A 25,386-nucleotide genomic window follows, 5' to 3' on the forward strand; every position below is an offset into this window, starting at 1 on the left:
AAGATAAAGAAAAACCTAACCAGTTTTCCAAAACTTTATCTTCCAAAAGAAAATGAATTTTTAATCATAGAAACAGACGCTTCTCATGATTATTGGGGAGGAGTTTTGAAGGCCAGAACAACCGAAAAAGAAGAAATATGTAAGTATACTTCTGGAAGCTTTAAACAAGCAGAAAAAAATTACCACAGTAATGAAAAAGAATTACTTGCGGTAAAAAATACTATTTCTAAATTTTCTATTTATCTCACTCCTGTAAAATTTCTAGTCAGGACAGATAATAAAAATTTTACTTATTTTCTGAAAACAAAAATTTCAGGAGATAACAAACAAGGTCGTCTTGTCAGATGACAAATGTGGTTTTCAAGATATTCTCTCGACATCGAGCATCTTGAATAAGATCTTCAAAATACGTAAACAAATACGTATTTCAAATAATTTTTTTCTAAAAATAGAAACTTTTCATGCCTATTTAAGGAGCACATACCCTTCAAACTAAAGGCATCACCAATCACTTTCACAAACAGAAAAACTTATTTTTTGAAAAAATGGAGAATTTAAAGGCTTTACGCCTAAAAGAAAAAATTCTTTTGATAGAACTAAAAGCTATTCGAGATCAGATAGCTCTCTATGACGAAAGTCTAGAAACAACTGCTAATTCAGAGCAGGAATCCGCAAGGAAACAATCTGAATCTATTCCCCCTCAAACGGCAAAGGGTAAAGAAATATCAAGTCCGTTCACTCCTGTTGCTTTGGAAAAAAGCAAAAATAGAGTAAATGAAGAACTAAAATCTTCATCTAGCCCAGAAGCAAACGGCTCTGGTAAAGGCACATCAAATCCGTTGATGGCTGACAGTTTGCCAAAAACTGAAAAGGTCTCTCTCAGACCAAGTTACTCCCAAGTCACACAAAAACCAGAAAATCCTAAAAATACCAGATTTTATGTCATTTTTGATGGTGACCATAGAGGAATTTATGAAGATTGGGCCATAGTCAAAAATTATGTTGAAAAAACTGACTATCCATTCAAAAAATTTGGGTCGTTATTACAAGCCCAACAAGAAGCCACCCGATATTCAGCAACATGCGGGAAAAAAGAAATACCTTTAAAGGTAACCATTTTTTCTGAACCTTTGATACCCAAGAAAAAAGAAAGGGTTATTGAATTCAGAAACAACACTTTCTCAAAACCAACAAAAATTGAAGAGAAAGAAGAAAAAGATATTATTTCTTTAGACGAATTCAGAGCAATCTGGTCAAAGGCTAGAGCCATAAGCCAAGACGATTTCGAGTTCGAACATATTTACACAGAAGACAAGGCTACTAAAAGTCTTATTATCTTTTGTCCAGGTGCAAACCCAGAACTAGTTTCTCTAGCATTCTCCGCTGGATTAGCAAAGTTCATCTACCCTTCTCCCAATTTACTTGAAATAAGTAATTTATCCGAAGGAATGAAGAAAGCCATCAAGAATTTTCGAAAGAAAATTGCTGCGGCAAGAGATGCAAACATCTTCATCAAGTGTACTTCTACACTCCCTGACTGGTACCAAGGAAAAACCTTTCCAAGCTACCATCATTTAGAAATTGGCATAGCCAAAGCAAGAACGGTCAATCCTTCAAGGGTGATAAAAGAAGACTATGAAGACTATGAAAAATGGTTACATATCAGGACCAAAGGATTTTTACAAATCCTAGAAAACCTACAGAAAATTAAAGTAGGAAGCTTTAACAAAGTAAATTATTGCAGCACTAACTGCATAATTACTAGCTATAGTGGAACTCCTCTACCACTACATGAAAAAGAAGCTTTAGAAAGGATGGAGCAACGCATCATCTTCAATAAAGTAGAAGCAGGCCCAGCCACTAAAGAACAACTTTGTCAAAAGTTGCAACGCACCTTTGAGAACCATCAGTGCGAATACTGCAAAGCATCTTCTTCAGAAGAAAACAAAAACCCCACTGAAAAAGACAGCTACTTTTCAGATGAGGACACTCGAGAACTGGACCCAACACATGGGTACATCGATTGAAAAAACGTCATCCATGACGATTGATTAAGGGCTATAATGGTCTTTTGTAAAATTCACTTCTATTATATAAAGAAGTTGAATTCCTTTAGTTTAGACATCGAATCCAATCCCCATCCCCTTCTCTCGTATCATTTTCCTTTTCCAACTTTTCCTTGGTAAACTAGTATGAGTGTTAGTGAGTAATCTCCTTGCTAAAGGAGAATATTATGTAAATATCAAGAAGTTCTTCCTTAGGGAAGAACAGTTATGAATAAATATCAGTTTCCTTTTTATCCCTTTGTTTATCTTTAAAGATTTTTGCAAAACCTGGAGCCCTGGAGCCATAAAAAGTACCGTTTAGGCAGGAGGCCGTGTAGGGAAGAATTGGTTGGGTTGGTCACTTGGAAAAATCAACTTAAAGATTTACCTAGTCGGAAAAAGAGGAAAGGTATGGTTTATTCTAACTGTTAAATTACTTCGAAATATTTATATTAATATCTCCTTAAGCATTTTTATAAACAACTGTTTTTACAAACAAACACAAATAAAATCGATTAACCAATATCGAAATCAAATGATTTATACTATCAAACGAATGATTCTTGAAATCAAAAATTTAGTCAATAAAAGACTACAAAAATGGATATAGAATTGCTATTTCCAAATCAATTCATCGACAAATTAACTCAAATTTGTCAATTCAAATTTGTCATCTATCGATTAGTATGGAATCTTTGGACAATTTTGAACGATTGTTTGATTGAACAAAAAAGTCAACATATGATGACTATGATAGTAATCAAGAAATTACTACAACTATTTGCTAGTAACCAAAAAATTACTACGACCATTGGTGTAGTAAAATTAAAAATTGCTAGAACCATTCCGCTACTGGTATCAGAGCCTTGTTGCTCTTTTTTAAAAAATAAGGTGTTATTTCTAAAAAATTAATGGAAAATAACAGTTTATTTAAAAACGATTCAGATGAGTCTGAAGAAATAACTGAAGTTATAAACTTTAGTGAAAACGAAAGAGGTTTTGTATCAGATTACATGATTAATTCTGATCAATTAACAAAAATTAGCAAGCTTAAATTCAAGCTTGACGCAAAACAAGTTTTTAATCAACCAAAAACTTTACAAAGTTTAGTTTCTAGAGCCTTTTCTAGAAAAAAATAAAATATTTTATTGTTTTAACACTAAAGAACTTTCAGTTGACATAAACAATACCTCGGGTGAAGTTTATTTGCCACTCTTAACAAAGGGTGAAATAGCAAAAAAGCTTTTACATATTAAACCAGAGTTGAGAAAGTCTCTCAATATGGTACATATAGGAGCGGTTAAAATCCTCCTAAAAGCACAGTTTAGAGATGGAATTAATTTTCCTATAAAAATGGCCCTTGTTGATAACAGAATTATCAATAGGCAAGACGCTCTTCTTGGAGCAATTCAAGGAAATTTAGCATATGGTAAATTTATGTTTACTGTCTATCCTAAATTTGCTTTACATCGAGATTCAAAAGATTTCGACAAAACTTTAAGTTTTATACATCAGTGTGAAAGAACTGATCTTATGGAACCAGGTAATAAAGTATTTACGATTAATTATTTAGTCTCATATGCTTTAACAAATAGCACTCATTCAATTGAGTACAAAGAAAAAGAAAGCATAGCAATTGAGGATATATTCTCAGATATTGGAATTGTTGAAGGCAGTAAATTCGCTGAGCCATCACAATTACAAGAAAACTGGGCAATTGATATTGTACGAAATAAACAAGTTTTAGTATCAAAACCTAGACACAGTTATGCTGGAAGCTCTTTACAAATAAGAGAATCAAGTAACACTGAACAATTAATACGTTCTTTGTCTGAAAGAATTGATGGGTATGGTAGAATCTTAAAAGGAGTTATTGGAGAATAATGTCTTCAAAACCAATTTTAGATTATTTACAATATCTTGATCAACAAATCACCTTTGAAGAGGCTAATATACAAATTTGCTTTACTAGAATAAATCAAATTAAAGAAAATTTTATGTTAAGTCATAAAACAAAATCTCTTAATATAAAAATTATTAAGAAAAACATTTTTGCTTCTAAGCAAAAAATTATTGAGCTTAGAACTAAAAAAGCAATTATATCTATAACATGACTACTCTTTTAAAATTAGAGGAACTTGTTAAAGATTTAATTAGAAAGGTAGAAAGTCTTTCTACAAACGAAAATCTTGAGGCAACTGCCGCAAAAATCATCAAAGATGTTTCAGACAAAATTGATGAAAGAATGGATTCAAAAACTTTTATGCTTGAAAAGCAAAAAGAAAAAATTAATGATGAAAAAAGCTTTCAAAAGTATTCATTTCCAAACTTCAACGTTGGAAATCCATCTCTAGGAAGTTCTAAAAGTCCAAATGCATTATCATGGCCTTTTGGATCAATTCCAAATGACCAATAAAGGTCAAATGGGAAACCTTTTTAGAAATATAAATCTAGAGATCTCTAGACTTTATTTCTGTCTAGAAAGAAATAATCAAAGAATTTATGAATTACATTCGGATTGGAGCATTCATCCTTCTGAAAAAATTCTTGAACTAACTGATCTAAAAAGAAAAAATTCTTTTATTGAAAAAGATATTCAAATATTAAAGGATAAAAAGATTACTTTATCTTGTGGATAAAATGAGTTCTATCACTCAAAAATTAGAGCAAATTCTAGATGAACAATTGGATACCCTTCCAATTGAACAGATAAAAGAACTTGTTAGTCTCATTACTTTAGATAACGAAGAATGTGAACAAAAGTTTTCTGAAGATAAAATCTTAAATGAAAGATATTTTTCTGAAAATAAAGAACGAATCTTTGTTTTAAATAATGAAAACCAAGAAACTTTCCTATAAAGAAAGAAGAACCCGAAACTGAAGAAAGCTCTTCAGATATGGAAATGTCTCCAAGACAGAGAGCAAACAATGCTTTTACTAGCAGAAGTAACAGGCATAGAAAAAAGGATACAGAATTTTCCATGCCATACCATAAGGGTATACCTGATTCTAATAGTAATGGTAGTGCAACTACTATTAATACTATTAAAATTGATTGTATCTTCAACCTCGACAAAAGAAAAGAGGTAATTGATAAATGGAACACTGAGATCAGTCTAATCATTCAGACTAATTCAGAAGAGTTCTCTAAGGCTAAGGCTTTATTATTATTATTAGAACATAAGTCTGCAGGAATTGTACAAAACTTCATCAAAGGAACAACTTGGGATGAAAATTTACAAGGTGAGGATCTTTTTGATCAAATTATAAATGCAATATATATGATGTTTTTAGGTCTCGACCTCATAACAGATAAAGACCGAGAAAATCAAAAAATGCTAGAAAAAGCAAGACAAAATCTTGCTAAAGCACAACTTTGTGACATATGTCTTTTAGATGATTTCACTTGTCTTTATGAAACAAATTTATATAAATTAGGCACAGGTGAATTCCATTCATGGATTGAGGCTTACCTAATGAAAATTCCCATCGTAGGAGAAAAGGCGAAAGAACGATGGAATAAGGAAAAGAATCAATTTAAAATGCATTCCCTTGGGTTTGCTACAAGAATTGTTAAAGAAGAAATTGCATCCTATTGTGATCTTTCTAATAAACAAAAACAGTTAAAACGTTTTAATAAAGACTGTTGTAAAAAACTTGCTGAGTTACCACAATTATCTTTTGGTTGTGAACCAACAAAAGATAAAGGTTATTTCAAAAAGAAATACAAAAATAAATATAAAACAAAAACTAAAAAACGTTTTTGGAAAAGCAAGAAAAGAAAATTTTCACCGGGAAAATACTTTTCTAAAGAAAAACCTAAGGTCTGTCCTCAAGGTAAGAAAAAATGTCGTTGTTGGATATGCTCCGAAGAAGGACATTATGCCAACGAATGTCCCAACCGACAAAAATTTCCGGAAAAGATAAAATTTATCTTAGAAGCCGAAATTGAGGGATATTTTCCTTCTGAAAATATTTTTGATGGCTATACGCAAGTATATGCATTAGAAATACGAGACAACTTGTCATCCTCTGACTCTTCAACAGAAGACTCAGAATGAATTATGTCCACTCTTTTATTTTGATTTTGGCAGGTATTGCTAAATGAAGAATCTCAGTTATTAACTACATCCACATGCCCAAGATGATCATTATCAATAAAAAGAAAAAGGTAGTCATGTCAGATGACAAATGTGGTTTTCAAGATATTCTCTCGACATCGAGCATCTTGAATAAGATCTTCAAAATACGTAAACAAATACGTATTTCAAATAAATTTTTTCTAAAAATAGAAACTTTTCATGCCTATTTAAGGAGCACATACCCTTCAAACTAAAGGCATCACCAATCACTTTCACAAACAGAAAAACTTATTTTTTGAAAAAATGGAGAATTTAAAGGCTTTACGCCTAAAAGAAAAAATTCTTTTGATAGAACTAAAAGCTATTCGAGATCAGATAGCTCTCTATGACGAAAGTCTAGAAACAACTGCTAATTCAGAGCAGGAATCCGCAAGGAAACAATCTAAATCTATTCCCCCTCAAACGGCAAAGGGTAAAGAAATATCAAGTCCGTTCACTCCTGTTGCTTTGGAAAAAAGCAAAAATAGAGTAAATGAAGAACTAAAATCTTCATCTAGCCCAGAAGCAAACGGCTCTGGTAAAGGCACATCAAATCCGTTGATGGCTGACAGTTTGCCAAAAACTGAAAAGGTCTCTCTCAGACCAAGTTACTCCCAAGTCACACAAAAACCAGAAAATCCTAAAAATACCAGATTTTATGTCATTTTTGATGGTGACCATAGAGGAATTTATGAAGATTGGGCCATAGTCAAAAATTATGTTGAAAAAACTGACTATCCATTCAAAAAATTTGGGTCGTTATTACAAGCCCAACAAGAAGCCACCCGATATTCAGCAACATGCGGGAAAAAAGAAATACCTTTAAAGGTAACCATTTTTTCTGAACCTTTGATACCCAAGAAAAAAGAAAGGGTTATTGAATTCAGAAACAACACTTTCTCAAAACCAACAAAAATTGAAGAGAAAGAAGAAAAAGATATTATTTCTTTAGACGAATTCAGAGCAATCTGGTCAAAGGCTAGAGCCATAAGCCAAGACGATTTCGAGTTCGAACATATTTACACAGAAGACAAGGCTACTAAAAGTCTTATTATCTTTTGTCCAGGTGCAAACCCAGAACTAGTTTCTCTAGCATTCTCCGCTGGATTAGCAAAGTTCATCTACCCTTCTCCCAATTTACTTGAAATAAGTAATTTATCCGAAGGAATGAAGAAAGCCATCAAGAATTTTCGAAAGAAAATTGCTGCGGCAAGAGATGCAAACATCTTCATCAAGTGTACTTCTACACTCCCTGACTGGTACCAAGGAAAAACCTTTCCAAGCTACCATCATTTAGAAATTGGCATAGCCAAAGCAAGAACGGTCAATCCTTCAAGGGTGATAAAAGAAGACTATGAAGACTATGAAAAATGGTTACATATCAGGACCAAAGGATTTTTACAAATCCTAGAAAACCTACAGAAAATTAAAGTAGGAAGCTTTAACAAAGTAAATTATTACAGCACTAACTGCATAATTACTAGCTATAGTGGAACTCCTCTACCACTACATGAAAAAGAAGCTTTAGAAAGGATGGAGCAACGCATCATCTTCAATAAAGTAGAAGCAGGCCCAGCCACTAAAGAACAACTTTGTCAAAAGTTGCAACGCACCTTTGAGAACCATCAGTGCGAATACTGCAAAGCATCTTCTTCAGAAGAAAACAAAAACCCCACTGAAAAAGACAGCTACTTTTCAGATGAGGACACTCGAGAACTGGACCCAACACATGGGTACATCGATTGAAAAAACGTCATCCATGACGATTGATTAAGGGCTATAATGGTCTTTTGTAAAATTCACTTCTATTATATAAAGAAGTTGAATTCCTTTAGTTTAGACATCGAATCCAATCCCCATCCCCTTCTCTCGTATCATTTTCCTTTTCCAACTTTTCCTTTGTAAACTAGTATGAGTGTTAGTGAGTAATCTCCTTGCTAAAGGAGAATATTATGTAAATATCAAGAAGTTCTTCCTTAGGGAAGAACAGTTATGAATAAATATCAGTTTCCTTTTTATCCCTTTGTTTATCTTTAAAGATTTTTGCAAAACCTGGAGCCCTGGAGCCATAAAAAGTACCGTTTAGGCAGGAGGCAGTGTAGGGAAGAATTGGTTGGGTTGGTCACTTGGAAAAATCAACTTAAAGATTTACCTAGTCGGAAAAAGAGGAAAGGTATGGTTTATTCTAACTGTTAAATTACTTCGAAATATTTATATTAATATCTCCTTAAGCATTTTTATAAACAACTGTTTTTACAAACAAACACAAATAAAATCGATTAACCAATATCGAAATCAAATGATTTATACTATCAAACGAATGATTCTTGAAATCAAAAATTTAGTCAATAAAAGACTACAAAAATGGATATAGAATTGCTATTTCCAAATCAATTCATCGACAAATTAACTCAAATTTGTCAATTCAAATTTGTCATCTATCGATTGGTATGGAATCTTTGGACAATTATGAACGATTGTTTGATTGAACAAAAAAGTCAACATATGATGACTATGATAGTAATCAAGAAATTACTACAACTATTTGCTAGTAACCAAAAAATTACTACGACCATTGGTGTAGTAAAATTAAAAATTGCTAGAACCATTCCGCTATCAGAGCCTTGTTGCTCTTTTTTAAAAAATAAGGTGTTATTTCTAAAAAATTAATGGAAAATAACAGTTTATTTAAAAACGATTCAGATGAGTCTGAAGAAATAACTGAAGTTATAAACTTTAGTGAAAACGAAAGAGGTTTTGTATCAGATTACATGATTAATTCTGATCAATTAACAAAAATTAGCAAGCTTAAATTCAAGCTTGACGCAAAACAAGTTTTTAATCAACCAAAAACTTTACAAAGTTTAGTTTCTAGAGCCTTTTCTAGAAAAAATAAAATATTTTATTGTTTTAACACTGAAGAACTTTCAGTTGACATAAACAATACCTCGGGTGAAGTTTATTTGCCACTCTTAACAAAGGGTGAAATAGCAAAAAAGCTTTTACATATTAAACCAGAGTTGAGAAAGTCTCTCAATATGGTACATATAGGAGCGGTTAAAATCCTCCTAAAAGCACAGTTTAGAGATGGAATTAATTTTCCTATAAAAATGGCCCTTGTTGATAACAGAATTATCAATAGGCAAGACGCTCTTCTTGGAGCAATTCAAGGAAATTTAGCATATGGTAAATTTATGTTTACTGTCTATCCTAAATTTGCTTTACATCGAGATTCAAAAGATTTCGACAAAACTTTAAGTTTTATACATCAGTGTGAAAGAACTGATCTTATGGAACCAGGTAATAAAGTATTTACGATTAATTATTTAGTCTCATATGCTTTAACAAATAGCACTCATTCAATTGAGTACAAAGAAAAAGAAAGCATAGCAATTGAGGATATATTCTCAGATATTGGAATTGTTGAAGGCAGTAAATTCGCTGAGCCATCACAATTACAAGAAAACTGGGCAATTGATATTGCACGAAATAAACAAGTTTTAGTATCAAAACCTAGACATAGTTATGCTGGAAGCTCTTTACAAATAAGAGAATCAAGTAACACTGAACAATTAATACGTTCTTTGTCTGAAAGAATTGATGGGTATGGTAGAATCTTAAAAGGAGTTATTGGAGAATAATGTCTTCAAAACCAATTTTAGATTATTTACAATATCTTGATCAACAAATCACCTTTGAAGAGGCTAATATACAAATTTGCTTTACTAGAATAAATCAAATTAAAGAAAATTTTATGTTAAGTCATAAAACAAAATCTCTTAATATAAAAATTATTAAGAAAAACATTTTTGCTTCTAAGCAAAAAATTATTGAGCTTAGAACTAAAAAAGCAATTATATCTATAACATGACTACTCTTTTAAAATTAGAGGAACTTGTTAAAGATTTAATTAGAAAGGTAGAAAGTCTTTCTACAAACGAAAATCTTGAGGCAACTGCCGCAAAAATCATCAAAGATGTTTCAGACAAAATTGATGAAAGAATGGATTCAAAAACTTTTATGCTTGAAAAGCAAAAAGAAAAAATTAATGATGAAAAAAGCTTTCAAAAGTATTCATTTCCAAACTTCAACGTTGGAAATCCATCTCTAGGAAGTTCTAAAAGTCCAAATGCATTATCATGGCCTTTTGGATCAATTCCAAATGACCAATAAAGGTCAAATGGAAAACCTTTTTAGAAATATAAATCTAGAGATCTCTAGACTTTATTTCTGTCTAGAAAGAAATAATCAAAGAATTTATGAATTACATTCGGATTGGAGCATTCATCCTTCTGAAAAAATTCTTGAACTAACTGATCTAAAAAGAAAAAATTCTTTTATTGAAAAAGATATTCAAATATTAAAGGATAAAAAGATTACTTTATCTTGTGGATAAAATGAGTTCTATCACTCAAAAATTAGAGCAAATTCTAGATGAACAATTGGATACCCTTCCAATTGAATAGATAAAAGAACTTGTTAGTCTCATTACTTTAGATAACGAAGAATGTGAACAAAAGTTTTCTGAAGATAAAATCTTAAATGAAAGATATTTTTCTGAAAATAAAGAACGAATCTTTGTTTTAAATAATGAAGAACCAAGAAACTTTCCTATAAAGAAAGAAGAACCCGAAACTGAAGAAAGCTCTTCAGATATGGAAATGTCTCCAAGACAGAGAGCAAACAATGCTTTTACTAGCAGAAGTAACAGGCATAGAAAAAAGGATACAGAATTTTCCATGCCATACCATAAGGGTATACCTGATTCTAATAGTAATGGTAGTGCAACTACTATTAATACTATTAAAATTGATTGTATCTTCAACCTCGACAAAAGAAAAGAGGTAATTGATAAATGGAACACTGAGATCAGTCTAATCATTCAGACTATTTCAGAAGAGTTCTCTAAGGCTAAGGCTTTATTATTATTATTAGAACATAAGTCTGCAGGAATTGTACAAAACTTCATCAAAGGAACAACTTGGGATGAAAATTTACAAGGTGAGGATCTTTTTGATCAAATTATAAATGCAATATATATGATGTTTTTAGGTCTCGACCTCATAACAGATAAAGACCGAGAAAATCAAAAAATGCTAGAAAAAGCAAGACAAAATCTTGCTAAAGCACAACTTTGTGACATATGTCTTTTAGATGATTTCACTTGTCTTTATGAAACAAATTTATATAAATTAGGCACAGGTGAATTCAATTCATGGATTGAGGCTTACCTAATGAAAATTCCCATCGTAGGAGAAAAGGCGAAAGAACGATGGAATAAGGAAAAGAATCAATTTACAATGCATTCCCTTGGGTTTGCTACAAGAATTGTTAAAGAAGAAATTGCATCCTATTGTGATCTTTCTAATAAACAAAAACAGTTAAAACGTTTTAATAAAGACTGTTGTAAAAAACTCGCTGAGTTACCACAATTATCTTTTGGTTGTGAACCAACAAAAGATAAAGGTTATTTCAAAAAGAAATACAAAAATAAATATAAAACAAAAACTAAAAAACGTTTTTGGAAAAGCAAGAAAAGAAAATTTTCACCGGGAAAATACTTTTCTAAAGAAAAACCTAAGGTCTGTCCTCAAGGTAAGAAAAAATGTCGTTGTTGGATATGCTCCGAAGAAGGACATTATGCCAACGAATGTCCCAACCGACAAAAATTTCCGGAAAAGATAAAATTTATCTTAGAAGCCGAAATTGAGGGATATTTTCCTTCTGAAAATATTTTTGATGGCTATACGCAAGTATATGCATTAGAAATACGAGACAACTTGTCATCCTTTGACTCTTCAACAGAAGACTCAGAATGAATTATGTCCACTCTTTTATTTTGATTTTGGCAGGTATTGCTAAATGAAGAATCTCAGTTATTAACTACATCCACATGCCCAAGATGATCATTATCAATAAAAAGAAAAAGGTAGTCATGTCAGATGACAAATGTGGTTTTCAAGATATTCTCTCGACATCGAGCATCTTGAATAAGATCTTCAAAATACGTAAACAAATACGTATTTCAAATAAATTTTTTCTAAAAATAGAAACTTTTCATGCCTATTTAAGGAGCACATACCCTTCAAACTAAAGGCATCACCAATCACTTTCACAAACAGAAAAACTTATTTTTTGAAAAAATGGAGAATTTAAAGGCTTTACGCCTAAAAGAAAAAATTCTTTTGATAGAACTAAAAGCTATTCGAGATCAGATAGCTCTCTATGACGAAAGTCTAGAAACAACTGCTAATTCAGAGCAGGAATCCGCAAGGAAACAATCTGAATCTATTCCCCCTCAAACGGCAAAGGGTAAAGAAATATCAAGTCCGTTCACTCCTGTTGCTTTGGAAAAAAGCAAAAATAGAGTAAATGAAGAACTAAAATCTTCATCTAGCCCAGAAGCAAACGGCTCTGGTAAAGGCACATCAAATCCGTTGATGGCTGACAGTTTGCCAAAAACTGAAAAGGTCTCTCTCAGACCAAGTTACTCCCAAGTCACACAAAAACCAGAAAATCCTAAAAATACCAGATTTTATGTCATTTTTGATGGTGACCATAGAGGAATTTATGAAGATTGGGCCATAGTCAAAAATTATGTTGAAAAAACTGACTATCCATTCAAAAAATTTGGGTCGTTATTACAAGCCCAACAAGAAGCCACCCGATATTCAGCAACATGCGGGAAAAAAGAAATACCTTTAAAGGTAACCATTTTTTTCTGAACCTTTGATACCCAAGAAAAAAGAAAGGGTTATTGAATTCAGAAACAACACTTTCTCAAAACCAACAAAAATTGAAGAGAAAGAAGAAAAAGATATTATTTCTTTAGACGAATTCAGAGCAATCTGGTCAAAGGCTAGAGCCATAAGCCAAGACGATTTCGAGTTTGAACATATTTACACAGAAGACAAGGCTACTAAAAGTCTTATTATCTTTTGTCCAGGTGCAAACCCAGAACTAGTTTCTCTAGCATTCTCCGCTGGATTAGCAAAGTTCATCTACCCTTCTCCCAATTTAATTGAAATAAGTAATTTATCCGAAGGAATGAAGAAAGCCATCAAGAATTTTCGAAAGAAAATTGCTGCGGCAAGAGATGCAAACATCTTCATCAAGTGTACTTCTACACTCCCTGACTGGTACCAAGGAAAAACCTTTCCAAGCTACCATCATTTAGAAATTGGCATAGCCAAAGCAAGAACGGTCAATCCTTCAAGGGTGATAAAAGAAGACTATGAAGACTATGAAAAATGGTTACATATCAGGACCAAAGGATTTTTACAAATCCTAGAAAACCTACAGAAAATTAAAGTAGGAAGCTTTAACAAAGTAAATTATTGCAGCACTAACTGCATAATTACTAGCTATAGTGGAACTCCTCTACCACTACATGAAAAAGAAGCTTTAGAAAGGATGGAGCAACGCATCATCTTCAATAAAGTAGAAGCAGGCCCAGCCACTAAAGAACAACTTTGTCAAAAGTTGCAACGCACCTTTGAGAACCATCAGTGCGAATACTGCAAAGCATCTTCTTCAGAAGAAAACAAAAACCCCACTGAAAAAGACAGCTACTTTTCAGATGAGGACACTCGAGAACTGGACCCAACACATGGGTACATCGATTGAAAAAACGTCATCCATGACGATTGATTAAGGGCTATAATGGTCTTTTGTAAAATTCACTTCTTTTATATAAAGAAGTTGAATTCCTTTAGTTTAGACATCGAATCCAATCCCCATCCCCTTCTCTCGTATCATTTTCCTTTTCCAACTTTTCCTTTGTAAACTAGTATGAGTGTTAGTGAGTAATCTCCTTGCTAAAGGAGAATATTATGTAAATATCAAGAAGTTCTTCCTTAGGGAAGAACAGTTATGAATAAATATCAGTTTCCTTTTTATCCCTTTGTTTATCTTTAAAGATTTTTGCAAAACCTGGAGCCCTGGAGCCATAAAAAGTACCGTTTAGGCAGGAGGCCGTGTAGGGAAGAATTGGTTGGGTTGGTCACTTGGAAAAATCAACTTAAAGATTTACCTAGTCGGAAAAAGAGGAAAGGTATGGTTTATTCTAACTGTTAAATTACTTCGAAATATTTATATTAATATCTCCTTAAGCATTTTTATAAACAACTGTTTTTACAAACAAACACAAATAAAATCGATTAACCAATATCGAAATCAAATGATTTATACTATCAAACGAATGATTCTTGAAATAAAAAATTTAGTCAATAAAAGACTACAAAAATGGATATAGAATTGCTATTTCCAAATCAATTCATCGACAAATTAACTCAAATTTGTCAATTCAAATTTGTCATCTATCGATTGGTATGGAATCTTTGGACAATTATGAACGATTGTTTGATTGAACAAAAAAGTCAACATATGATGACTATGATAGTAATCAAGAAATTACTACAACTATTTGCTAGTAACCAAAAAATTACTACGACCATTGGTGTAGTAAAATTAAAAATTGCTAGAACCATTCCGCTACTGGTATCAGAGCCTTGTTGCTCTTTTTTAAAAAATAAGGTGTTATTTTTAAAAAATTAATGGAAAATAACAGTTTATTTAAAAACGATTCAGATGAGTCTGAAGAAATAACTGAAGTTATAAACTTTAGTGAAAACGAAAGAGGTTTTGTATCAGATTACATGATTAATTCTGATCAATTAACAAAAATTAGCAAGCTTAAATTCAAGCTTGACGCAAAACAAGTTTTTAATCAACCAAAAACTTTACAAAGTTTAGTTTCTAGAGCCTTTTCTAGAAAAAATAAAATATTTTATTGTTTTAACACTGAAGAACTTTCAGTTGACATAAACAATACCTCGGGTGAAGTTTATTTGCCACTCTTAACAAAGGGTGAAATAGCAAAAAAGCTTTTACATATTAAACCAGAGTTGAGAAAGTCTCTCAATATGGTACATATAGGAGCGGTTAAAATCCTCCTAAAAGCACAGTTTAGAGATGGAATTAATTTTCCTAGAAAAATGGCCCTTGTTGATAACAGAATTATCAATAGGCAAGACGCTCTTCTTGGAGCAATTCAAGGAAATTTAGCATATGGTAAATTTATGTTTACTGTCTATCCTAAATTTGCTTTACATCGAGATTCAAAAGATTTCGACAAAACTTTAAGTTTTATACATCAGTGTGAAAGAACTGATCTTATGGAACCAGGTAATAAAGTATTTACGATTAATTATTTAGTCTCATATGCTTTAACAAATAGCACTCATTCAATTGAGTACAAAGAAAAAGAAAGCATAGCAATTGAGGATATATTCTCAGATATTGGAATTGTTGAAGGCAGTAAATTCGCTGAGCCATCACAATTACAAGAAAACTGGGCAATTGATATTGCACGAAATAAACAAGTTTTAGTATCAAAACCTAGACACAGTTATGCTGGAAGCTCTTTACAAATAAGAGAATCAAGTAACACTGAACAATTAATACGTTCTTTGTCTGAAAGAATTGATGGGTATGGTAGAATCTTAAAAGGAGTTATTGGAGAATAATGTCTTCAAAACCAATTTTAGATTATTTACAATATCTTGATCAACAAATCACCTTTGAAGAGGCTAATATACAAATTTGCTTTACTAGAATAAATCAAATTAAAGAAAATTTTATGTTAAGTCATAAAACAAAATCTCTTAATATAAAAATTATTAAGAAAAACATTTTTGCTTCTAAGCAAAAAATTATTGAGCTTAGAACTAAAAAAGCAATTATATCTATAACATGACTACTCTTTTAAAATTAGAGGAACTTGTTAAAGATTTAATTAGAAAGGTAGAAAGTCTTTCTACAAACGAAAATCTTGAGGCAACTGCCGCAAAAATCATCAAAGATGTTTCAGACAAAATTGATGAAAGAATGGATTCAAAAACTTTTATGCTTGAAAAGCAAAAAGAAAAAATTAATGATGAAAAAAGCTTTCAAAAGTATTCATTTCCAAACTTCAACGTTGGAAATCCATCTCTAGGAAGTTCTAAAAGTCCAAATGCATTATCATGGCCTTTTGGATCAATTCCAAATGACCAATAAAGGTCAAATGGAAAACCTTTTTAGAAATATAAATCTAGAGATCTCTAGACTTTATTTCTGTCTAGAAAGAAATAATCAAAGAATTTATGAATTACATTCGGATTGGAGCATTCATCCTTCTGAAAAAATTCTTGAACTAACTGATCTAAAAAGAAAAAATTCTTTTATTGAAAAAGATATTCAAATATTAAAGGATAAAAAGATTACTTTATCTTGTGGATAAAATGAGTTCTATCACTAAAAAATTAGAGCAAATTCTAGATGAACAATTGGATACCCTTCCAATTGAACAGATAAAAGAACTTGTTAGTCTCATTACTTTAGATAACGAAGAATGTGAACAAAAGTTTTCTGAAGATAAAATCTTAAATGAAAGATATTTTTCTGAAAATAAAGAACGAATCTTTGTTTTAAATAATGAAGAACCAAGAAACTTTCCTATAAAGAAAGAAGAACCCAAAACTGAAGAAAGCTCTTCAGATATGGAAATGTCTCCAAGACAGAGAGCAAACAATGCTTTTACTAGCAGAAGTAACAGGCATAGAAAAAAGGATACAGAATTTTCCATGCCATACCATAAGGGTATACCTGATTCTAATAGTAATGGTAGTGCAACTACTATTAATACTATTAAAATTGATTGTATCTTCAACCTCGACAAAAGAAAAGAGGTAATTGATAAATGGAACACTGAGATCAGTCTAATCATTCAGACTATTTCAGAAGAGTTCTCTAAGGCTAAGGCTTTATTATTATTATTAGAACATAAGTCTGCAGGAATTGTACAAAACTTCATCAAAGGAACAACTTGGGATGAAAATTTACAAGGTGAGGATCTTTTTGATCAAATTATAAATGCAATATATATGATGTTTTTAGGTCTCGACCTCATAACAGATAAAGACCGAGAAAATCAAAAAATGCTAGAAAAAGCAAGACAAAATCTTGCTAAAGCACAACTTTGTGACATATGTCTTTTAGATGATTTCACTTGTCTTTATGAAACAAATTTATATAAATTAGGCACAGGTGAATTCCATTCATGGATTGAGGCTTACCTAATGAAAATTCCCATTGTAACATTTCGTATTTTGGACCTTTCTATTTTAAGCGCTGTAGTTTGTAACGCCCCTCCCGTAATATTATGGGTATTGTTAGGATTTTTAACTCTATGTTACCACCCTTTCGAGGGTTAGGCTATGTTAATTGCGTTAAACTATGGTTTGAACACATAGTTTCATCGTTACGAGTATAACTGTTAATATGAATTCAAGTATTCACGTGGACTAGATCCTGTTAAACTATTTTAACTCTATTATGCTATGTACAAACTTGTATACTCGCCAGCATTATTTGTTGACTTTATTTTAAATGCATACTGCAGGGTGATGATACAAGAAGTGAAGAAATAAATAGGATGGCTTAGAAACCCACCTACGAAATAAACTTGTTTAATGTTATGTTATTTCTTTTTGAGACTTTGTATGAAACTTTGAATTATTAATAAATGGAATTTTAATTATTGTCACATTTAGTGTTATGATGTCTTTGAACAGTTTGTACGTCTCATCCCGATGTTTCCGCCATCGGTTGGGTGTGACAGATTGGTATCAGAGCCATAACTATAGGGAATTAGGTAGAATTCCTATACTTTTCCGTAGTCTATAGTAGGAGTACTCTGATACCAGATTGGTATCAGAGCCATAACTATAGGGAATTAGGAATGCCTTGCTTTGCCTAGTCTATAGTTTAGGAGCTTTCTCATTTATTTGCTGTTAAAGACATTATTCCTTTCTCTCTTCTTTGTTTCCCTCTATTCTTTTGGACTTCTAATATACAAGCCTTTCCTAAGGCTAACACAATACACACATGGAAGCTTTGAAGACACTCTTACAACACAATCGAAATGATTCATCAAGATAGGGGTGATTCCCACACTTGGTGATGATTTTCACTCAGCTATACTTTGATTTTTGCACGAAATCTACCCTCAAGTTAGGAGTGATATCCAAACCTTGTTGGGAGTTTTCCATTTCATATTCTAGTGGACCCTCATCTTTGGATGAGTACCAACCACATCAGGGTACGATGTTATCAAGTTAGAGGTGAAACTCGCATCTTGTTAACTAGTCCCATTCCTTGATTTTCGATCTCGCCAAAGTTTCGATTTTCCCAATCGATTAAGGACGTGTAGTAACTGAAAGGACAAACATCGTTAGTCGCTCCTCGATGAGAGTGTTTGTCTATTAGGCCAAAGCACGTCTCCTTAATTCGAAAAGGATTTCGATTCACTTTGGAATAGTCTATGTTACGTTCCGTGACACTCCATATTTTTATGATGAATCTCTTTTTATGTTATCTCAATTATCATGTGATTTACATTTTGAGCGTTATCTTCATTTCAAGTTTTGGAACACGAAGCACGTTATTATCGCAATCTAAAATAATTAATAATTACTCCTTCGTGAACAATCTAAATTTATCTTGCTTTCATTATACATGATATTCTATGTGTAACACCATGTTATTCTATGTGCAATACTATGTTATTCTATGTGAAACTATTTGGCAATTCATGTGAAAAACAAAGTGCTATGTGATGCATACATGAAATCAATTTTCCTAAACAAAAACATTATGATCAAAGTCTCATTTATTTCCCTCTTTTTGAATCATTAGATGTCATCTTTTCAAAAGTTTTCCTCTTAGATTTCGAGGACGAAATCTCCTAAAGTAGGGGAGACTGTGACATCTCGTATTTTCAATCTTTCCATTTTTGGCAAGTCTACTTGTACTTTCTATTTTTGTAAGTTGTACCTTCGTGGTATTTGTTTCAAATTCCAAATTGTACTCGAGACTTGAAATCATAATGAAAATGCATGATTTTATCCATATTTTGTGTTTGAATGTTATGTATTGTTGAAACAATTGAAACACGTTGAAACTATGTTAAACACGTAAAAACAGAGAAATTACATCTTAATCTCAGCTCTTAAATTCATCGTTGCCAAGAGATTACCCTAAACCGTGCAAAAATTGGGAATTTATACGCTAATTCGGTAAAAATATTGAAGTTTGGGTTAAATTTGGTTTTATATTATTTTATTAATATTTTAGATAAATAAAATAACAATTTAAATTAAATAAATAAATATTTTTCTGAATTTTATTGAGTTTTATTAAATTTCTAGTTAATATTAACTAACTAGATTAGCACATCCTTTGAAACATGGTAGATAACCTAGTTATGGTTAACTAGGTTAGTTTGTATTAAAGGATCACTAACTGGGTTAGAAATCCCAGTTAGTTCAGTTAACTGTTAACTAAAAAGAAAAGAATTGAGACTTATGCGTGACACGGGGATCGAACCCGCGACCTTTCGGTCAACAAACAACCATTTAACCACTCGGTCGGGAATACCACATCCGACATATGTTGGAATTAAATGGTATTTAAGCACACATTAAATGCTGCGAATTTAAATAAAGAAACCGCCCAAGAACCTGATCATCTTCTTCGACCCTTTACATGTTCACCGGAAACTTTGTGACCTTTAATGATCTGTAACTGTCATCATCCATCTCCTATATATATATCCGGCCACCCTTCTCGTTTCATTCATTTCCACCGATCTCGCCGGAACCACCTGCTACCACCTCCTTCGGTCACCGCCATACGTTCCGATCCGGTAAACGTTTCCGACTCATAATTTTTGTTTCTTTTTTCCGATTATATTACTGTTAATAGTAATATTATTATTATTATTATTATTATTATTATTATTATTATTACTAGTATTATTATTATTAAGTTATATAAATCAGGATTACATTATATTAATATATAAAATCAGTTATAATTATTTAGAAAATAGATATATTATATTTCAGAATTTTATTTAATTATTTCAGTTTTATAAAATCGGATTTATTAATCAGATTTATTTATTAAACTAATCAGATTTATAATAATTATTTATTTATTAAAAACAGATTATTATTTCAGAATTTTATTTCTTATTTATTTAAATCAGATTTATAATTATTATTTATTTAAAACAGTTTTTATTATTTCAGAATTTTTATTTTATATTTCAGAATTATTGTTTATATATTAAATCAGAATTTTTATTTTAATAAAAACAGAATTTATATTGCATTTACTTATAGATTCCAGAATTTATTATTTAAATTTTCAGATTTATTGTCTTATTTTATATAACTAGAATTTTATAAATAAGTTTATTATTTATAGAATTGTTAATTAATGTTGGATTATTTATTTTTGTTAATTTAAATAATTTTATACATATTTAAATTCTTGTTTATTTAATCCAATATCTTGGAAATCCTATTTGTGATATTTTGGTAAATCTTTATTTTACCTATTTATTTGTCATAAACTATTTATAAGGCATATGATTTATATAATTTAGAGATGATAAATTCTATTTTATTTGATTGCCTTGTTAATTAATAATTCCCAAAATTCCCAATAAATGATAAATCCTTCCAACTTAATAGGGTAATCTTCTTGTGCACATCTCTTGGGATTTTATCATTCTATTTATTCTATCTTATTCCAAGAAACGCAACGCACTCTAAGGTGAGTATACTTGACCCATTTTCTTTTTACACTTTTGGGTGTAGTATGCATTTCCTATATCAAAAACACTATGTTAATCATTTTTGCACTATCTATCCACAATTTTGTGAATCTATTTGACTCATGTTATTCATGTTATGCTAATGTTATACATTTATGACTGTGAGTATACTTGACCCATTTTCTGTTTTTACACTTTTGGGTGTAGTATGCATTTCCAATATCAAAAACACTATGTTAATCATTTTTGCACTATCTATCCACAATTTTGTGAATCTATTTGACTCATGTTATTCATGTTATGCTAATGTTATACATTTATGACTGTGAGTATACTTGACCCATTTTCTATTTTTACACTTTTGGGTGTAGTATGCATTTCCTATATCAAAACACTATGTTTTACGTTAAATCTCTTTTTTTATGCTACCTTAATTTTCTTGTGTTTACATTTGTATGTTTTTCATTTTAATTTGATACATGCATACTAATATGTTATACTGGATTCGTGATTACTGGGTGATTCTTATGTGATGAACTTGTCTTTTAACCCACACCTTAACATGTATAGCACTATGCGTAGTGCTATAGGAGTAGCGCCCGCCCGTATTCTAGTGGTCATGTTAAGTCTTTAAATTGCGGTACACGATGGGTTGACCTGCTTATTCACATGCCAGTGATACGTTAATCTTGTTAACTAAGTGTGTCATGTGGTTTGTTCTGAATTTTATGCTAATATCATCAAGATAGGAGTGATTTCCTTACCTTGACAATTAGCTTCGCTCAATTTTCAACTCCACCAATGAGCTAGGGGTGATTTCCTTACCTCAGAGGTAGTTGCCAACTTTTTTTTTTGTTTTCAACGAAACTTTATATTTGAGCGTTATTCAGTCTTCTTCTTAAGATTTCGAGGACGAAATCTCCTAAAGTAGGGGAGACTGTAACATTTCGTATTTTGGACCTTTCTATTTTAAGCGCTGTAGTTTGTAACGCCCCTCCCGTAATATTATGGGTATTGTTAGGATTTTTAACTCTATGTTACCACCCTTTCGAGGGTTAGGCTATGTTAATTGCGTTAAACTATGGTTTGAACACATAGTTTCATCGTTACGAGTATAACTGTTAATATGAATTCAAGTATTCACGTGGACTAGATCCTGTTAAACTATTTTAACTCTATTATGCTATGTACAAACTTGTATACTCGCCAGCATTATTTGTTGACTTTATTTTAAATGCATACTGCAGGGTGATGATACAAGAAGTGAAGAAATAAATAGGATGGCTTAGAAACCCACCTACGAAATAAACTTGTTTAATGTTATGTTATTTCTTTTTGAGACTTTGTATGAAACTTTGAATTATTAATAAATGGAATTTTAATTATTGTCACATTTAGTGTTATGATGTCTTTGAACAGTTTGTACGTCTCATCCCGATGTTTCCGCCATCGGTTGGGGTGTGACACCCATCGTAGGAGAAAAGGCGAAAGAACGATGGAATAAGGAAAAGAATCAATTTACAATGCATTCCCTTGGGTTTGCTACAAGAATTGTTAAAGAAGAAATTGCATCCTATTGTGATCTTTCTAATAAACAAAAACAATTAAAACGTTTTAATAAAGACTGTTGTAAAAAACTCGCTGAGTTACCACAATTATCTTTTGGTTGTGAACCAACAAAAGATAAAGGTTATTTCAAAAAGAAATACAAAAATAAATATAAAACAAAAACTAAAAAACGTTTTTGGAAAAGCAAGAAAAGAAAATTTTCACCGGGAAAATACTTTTCTAAAGAAAAACCTAAGGTCTGTCCTCAAGGTAAGAAACAATGTCGTTGTTGGATATGCTCCGAAGAAGGACATTATGCCAACGAATGTCCCAACCGACAAAAATTTCCGGAAAAGATAAAATTTATCTTAGAAGCCGAAATTGAGGGATATTTTCCTTCTGAAAATATTTTTGATGGCTATACGCAAGTATATGCATTAGAAATACGAGACAACTTGTCATCCTCTGACTCTTCAACAGAAGACTCAGAATGAATTATGTCCACTCTTTTATTTTGATTTTGGCAGGTATTGCTAAATGAAGAATCTCAGTTATTAACTACATCCACATGCCCAAGATGATCATTATCAATAAAAAGAAAAAGGTAGTCATGTCAGATGACAAATGTGGTTTTCAAGATATTCTCTCGACATCGAGCATCTTGAATAAGATCTTCAAAATACGTAAACAAATACGTATTTCAAATAAATTTTTTCTAAAAATAGAAACTTTTCATGCCTATTTAAGGAGCACATACCCTTCAAACTAAAGGCATCACCAATCACTTTCACAAACAGAAAAACTTATTTTTTGAAAAAATGGAGAATTTAAAGGCTTTACGCCTAAAAGAAAAAATTCTTTTGATAGAACTAAAAGCTATTCGAGATCAGATAGCTCTCTATGACGAAAGTCTAGAAACAACTGCTAATTCAGAGCAGGAATCCGCAAGGAAACAATCTGAATCTATTCCCCCTCAAACGGCAAAGGGTAAAGAAATATCAAGTCCGTTCACTCCTGTTGCTTTGGAAAAAAGCAAAAATAGAGTAAATGAAGAACTAAAATCTTCATCTAGCCCAGAAGCAAACGGCTCTGGTAAAGGCACATCAAATCCGTTGATGGCTGACAGTTTGCCAAAAACTGAAAAGGTCTCTCTCAGACCAAGTTACTCCCAAGTCACACAAAAACCAGAAAATCCTAAAAATACCAGATTTTATGTCATTTTTGATGGTGACCATAGAGGAATTTATGAAGATTGGGCCATAGTCAAAAATTATGTTGAAAAAACTGACTATCCATTCAAAAAATTTGGGTCGTTATTACAAGCCCAACAAGAAGCCACCCGATATTCAGCAACATGCGGGAAAAAAGAAATACCTTTAAAGGTAACCATTTTTTTCTGAACCTTTGATACCCAAGAAAAAAGAAAGGGTTATTGAATTCAGAAACAACACTTTCTCAAAACCAACAAAAATTGAAGAGAAAGAAGAAAAAGATATTATTTCTTTAGACGAATTCAGAGCAATCTGGTCAAAGGCTAGAGCCATAAGCCAAGACGATTTCGAGTTCGAACATATTTACACAGAAGACAAGGCTACTAAAAGTCTTATTATCTTTTGTCCAGGTGCAAACCCAGAACTAGTTTCTCTAGCATTCTCCGCTGGATTAGCAAAGTTCATCTACCCTTCTCCCAATTTACTTGAAATAAGTAATTTATCCGAAGGAATGAAGAAAGCCATCAAGAATTTTCGAAAGAAAATTGCTGCGGCAAGAGATGCAAACATCTTCATCAAGTGTACTTCTACACTCCCTGACTGGTACCAAGGAAAAACCTTTCCAAGCTACCATCATTTAGAAATTGGCATAGCCAAAGCAAGAACGGTCAATCCTTCAAGGGTGATAAAAGAAGACTATGAAGACTATGAAAAATGGTTACATATCAGGACCAAAGGATTTTTACAAATCCTAGAAAACCTACAGAAAATTAAAGTAGGAAGCTTTAACAAAGTAAATTATTGCAGCACTAACTGCATAATTACTAGCTATAGTGGAACTCCTCTACCACTACATGAAAAAGAAGCTTTAGAAAGGATGGAGCAACGCATCATCTTCAATAAAGTAGAAGCAGGCCCATCCACTAAAGAACAACTTTGTCAAAAGTTGCAACGCACCTTTGAGAACCATCAGTGCGAATACTGCAAAGCATCTTCTTCAGAAGAAAACAAAAACCCCACTGAAAAAGACAGCTACTTTTCAGATGAGGACACTCGAGAACTGGACCCAACACATGGGTACATCGATTGAAAAAACGTCATCCATGACGATTGATTAAGGGCTATAATGGTCTTTTGTAAAATTCACTTCTATTATATAAAGAAGTTGAATTCCTTTAGTTTAGACATCGAATCCAATCCCCATCCCCTTCTCTCGTATCATTTTCCTTTTCCAACTTTTCCTTTGTAAACTAGTATGAGTGTTAGTGAGTAATCTCCTTGCTAAAGGAGAATATTATGTAAATATCAAGAAGTTCTTCCTTAGGGAAGAACAGTTATGAATAAATATCAGTTTCCTTTTTATCCCTTTGTTTATCTTTAAAGATTTTTGCAAAACCTGGAGCCCTGGAGCCATAAAAAGTACCGTTTAGGCAGGAGGCCGTGTAGGGAAGAATTGGTTGGGTTGGTCACTTGGAAAAATCAACTTAAAGATTTACCTAGTCGGAAAAAGAGGAAAGGTATGGTTTATTCTAACTGTTAAATTACTTCGAAATATTTATATTAATATCTCCTTAAGCATTTTTATAAACAACTGTTTTTACAAACAAACACAAATAAAATCGATTAACCAATATCGAAATCAAATGATTTATACTATCAAACGAATGATTCTTGAAATCAAAAATTTAGTCAATAAAAGACTACAAAAATGGATATAGAATTGCTATTTCCAAATCAATTCATCGACAAATTAACTCAAATTTGTCAATTCAAATTTGTCATCTATCGATTGGTAT

At 31.8% G+C, this 25,386-nt stretch overlaps 4 protein-coding genes across 7 annotated transcripts; all 4 read left to right on the plus strand.

Annotated features, from left to right (window-relative positions):
• Nucleotides 1-508: 508 nt before the first annotated feature.
• Nucleotides 509-25,092, plus strand: LOC110941563. 4 transcript variants are annotated; one of them, XM_022183204.2, is made up of 4 exons: nucleotides 509-6,994; nucleotides 7,233-17,053; nucleotides 22,907-23,761; nucleotides 24,001-24,952. In XM_022183204.2, the coding sequence occupies exon 1, from the start codon at nucleotides 546-548 to the stop codon at nucleotides 2,025-2,027; it is 1,482 nt and encodes a 493-aa protein (XP_022038896.2). In that variant the 5' UTR covers nucleotides 509-545; the 3' UTR covers nucleotides 2,028-6,994; nucleotides 7,233-17,053; nucleotides 22,907-23,761; nucleotides 24,001-24,952. The 4 variants fall into 4 exon arrangements, with proteins under 4 accessions (XP_022038896.2, XP_035846242.1, XP_035846243.1 ...); XM_035990350.1 differs by having other exon boundaries at nucleotides 6,394-12,873; nucleotides 13,113-17,053; nucleotides 24,001-25,092; XM_035990351.1 differs by having other exon boundaries at nucleotides 6,394-11,167; nucleotides 12,019-17,053; nucleotides 24,001-25,092.
• Nucleotides 4,943-6,106, plus strand: LOC118479229. Its single transcript, XM_035990048.1, has one exon. It carries the CDS (start codon nucleotides 4,943-4,945, stop codon nucleotides 6,104-6,106), a length of 1,164 nt encoding a protein of 387 aa, XP_035845941.1.
• On the plus strand, nucleotides 8,836-9,807 carry LOC110943787. Its single transcript, XM_022185520.1, has one exon. The coding sequence runs from the start codon at nucleotides 8,836-8,838 to the stop codon at nucleotides 9,805-9,807; it is 972 nt and encodes a 323-aa protein (XP_022041212.1).
• Nucleotides 14,722-15,693, plus strand: LOC110943785. Its single transcript, XM_022185518.1, has one exon. It carries the CDS (start codon nucleotides 14,722-14,724, stop codon nucleotides 15,691-15,693), a length of 972 nt encoding a protein of 323 aa, XP_022041210.1.
• Nucleotides 25,093-25,386: the final 294 nt, after the last annotated feature.

The sequence above is a fragment of the Helianthus annuus genome, chromosome 5 (assembly GCF_002127325.2).
Source record: "Helianthus annuus cultivar XRQ/B chromosome 5, HanXRQr2.0-SUNRISE, whole genome shotgun sequence".
NCBI classification, from domain to species: Eukaryota; Viridiplantae; Streptophyta; class Magnoliopsida; order Asterales; family Asteraceae; genus Helianthus; species Helianthus annuus.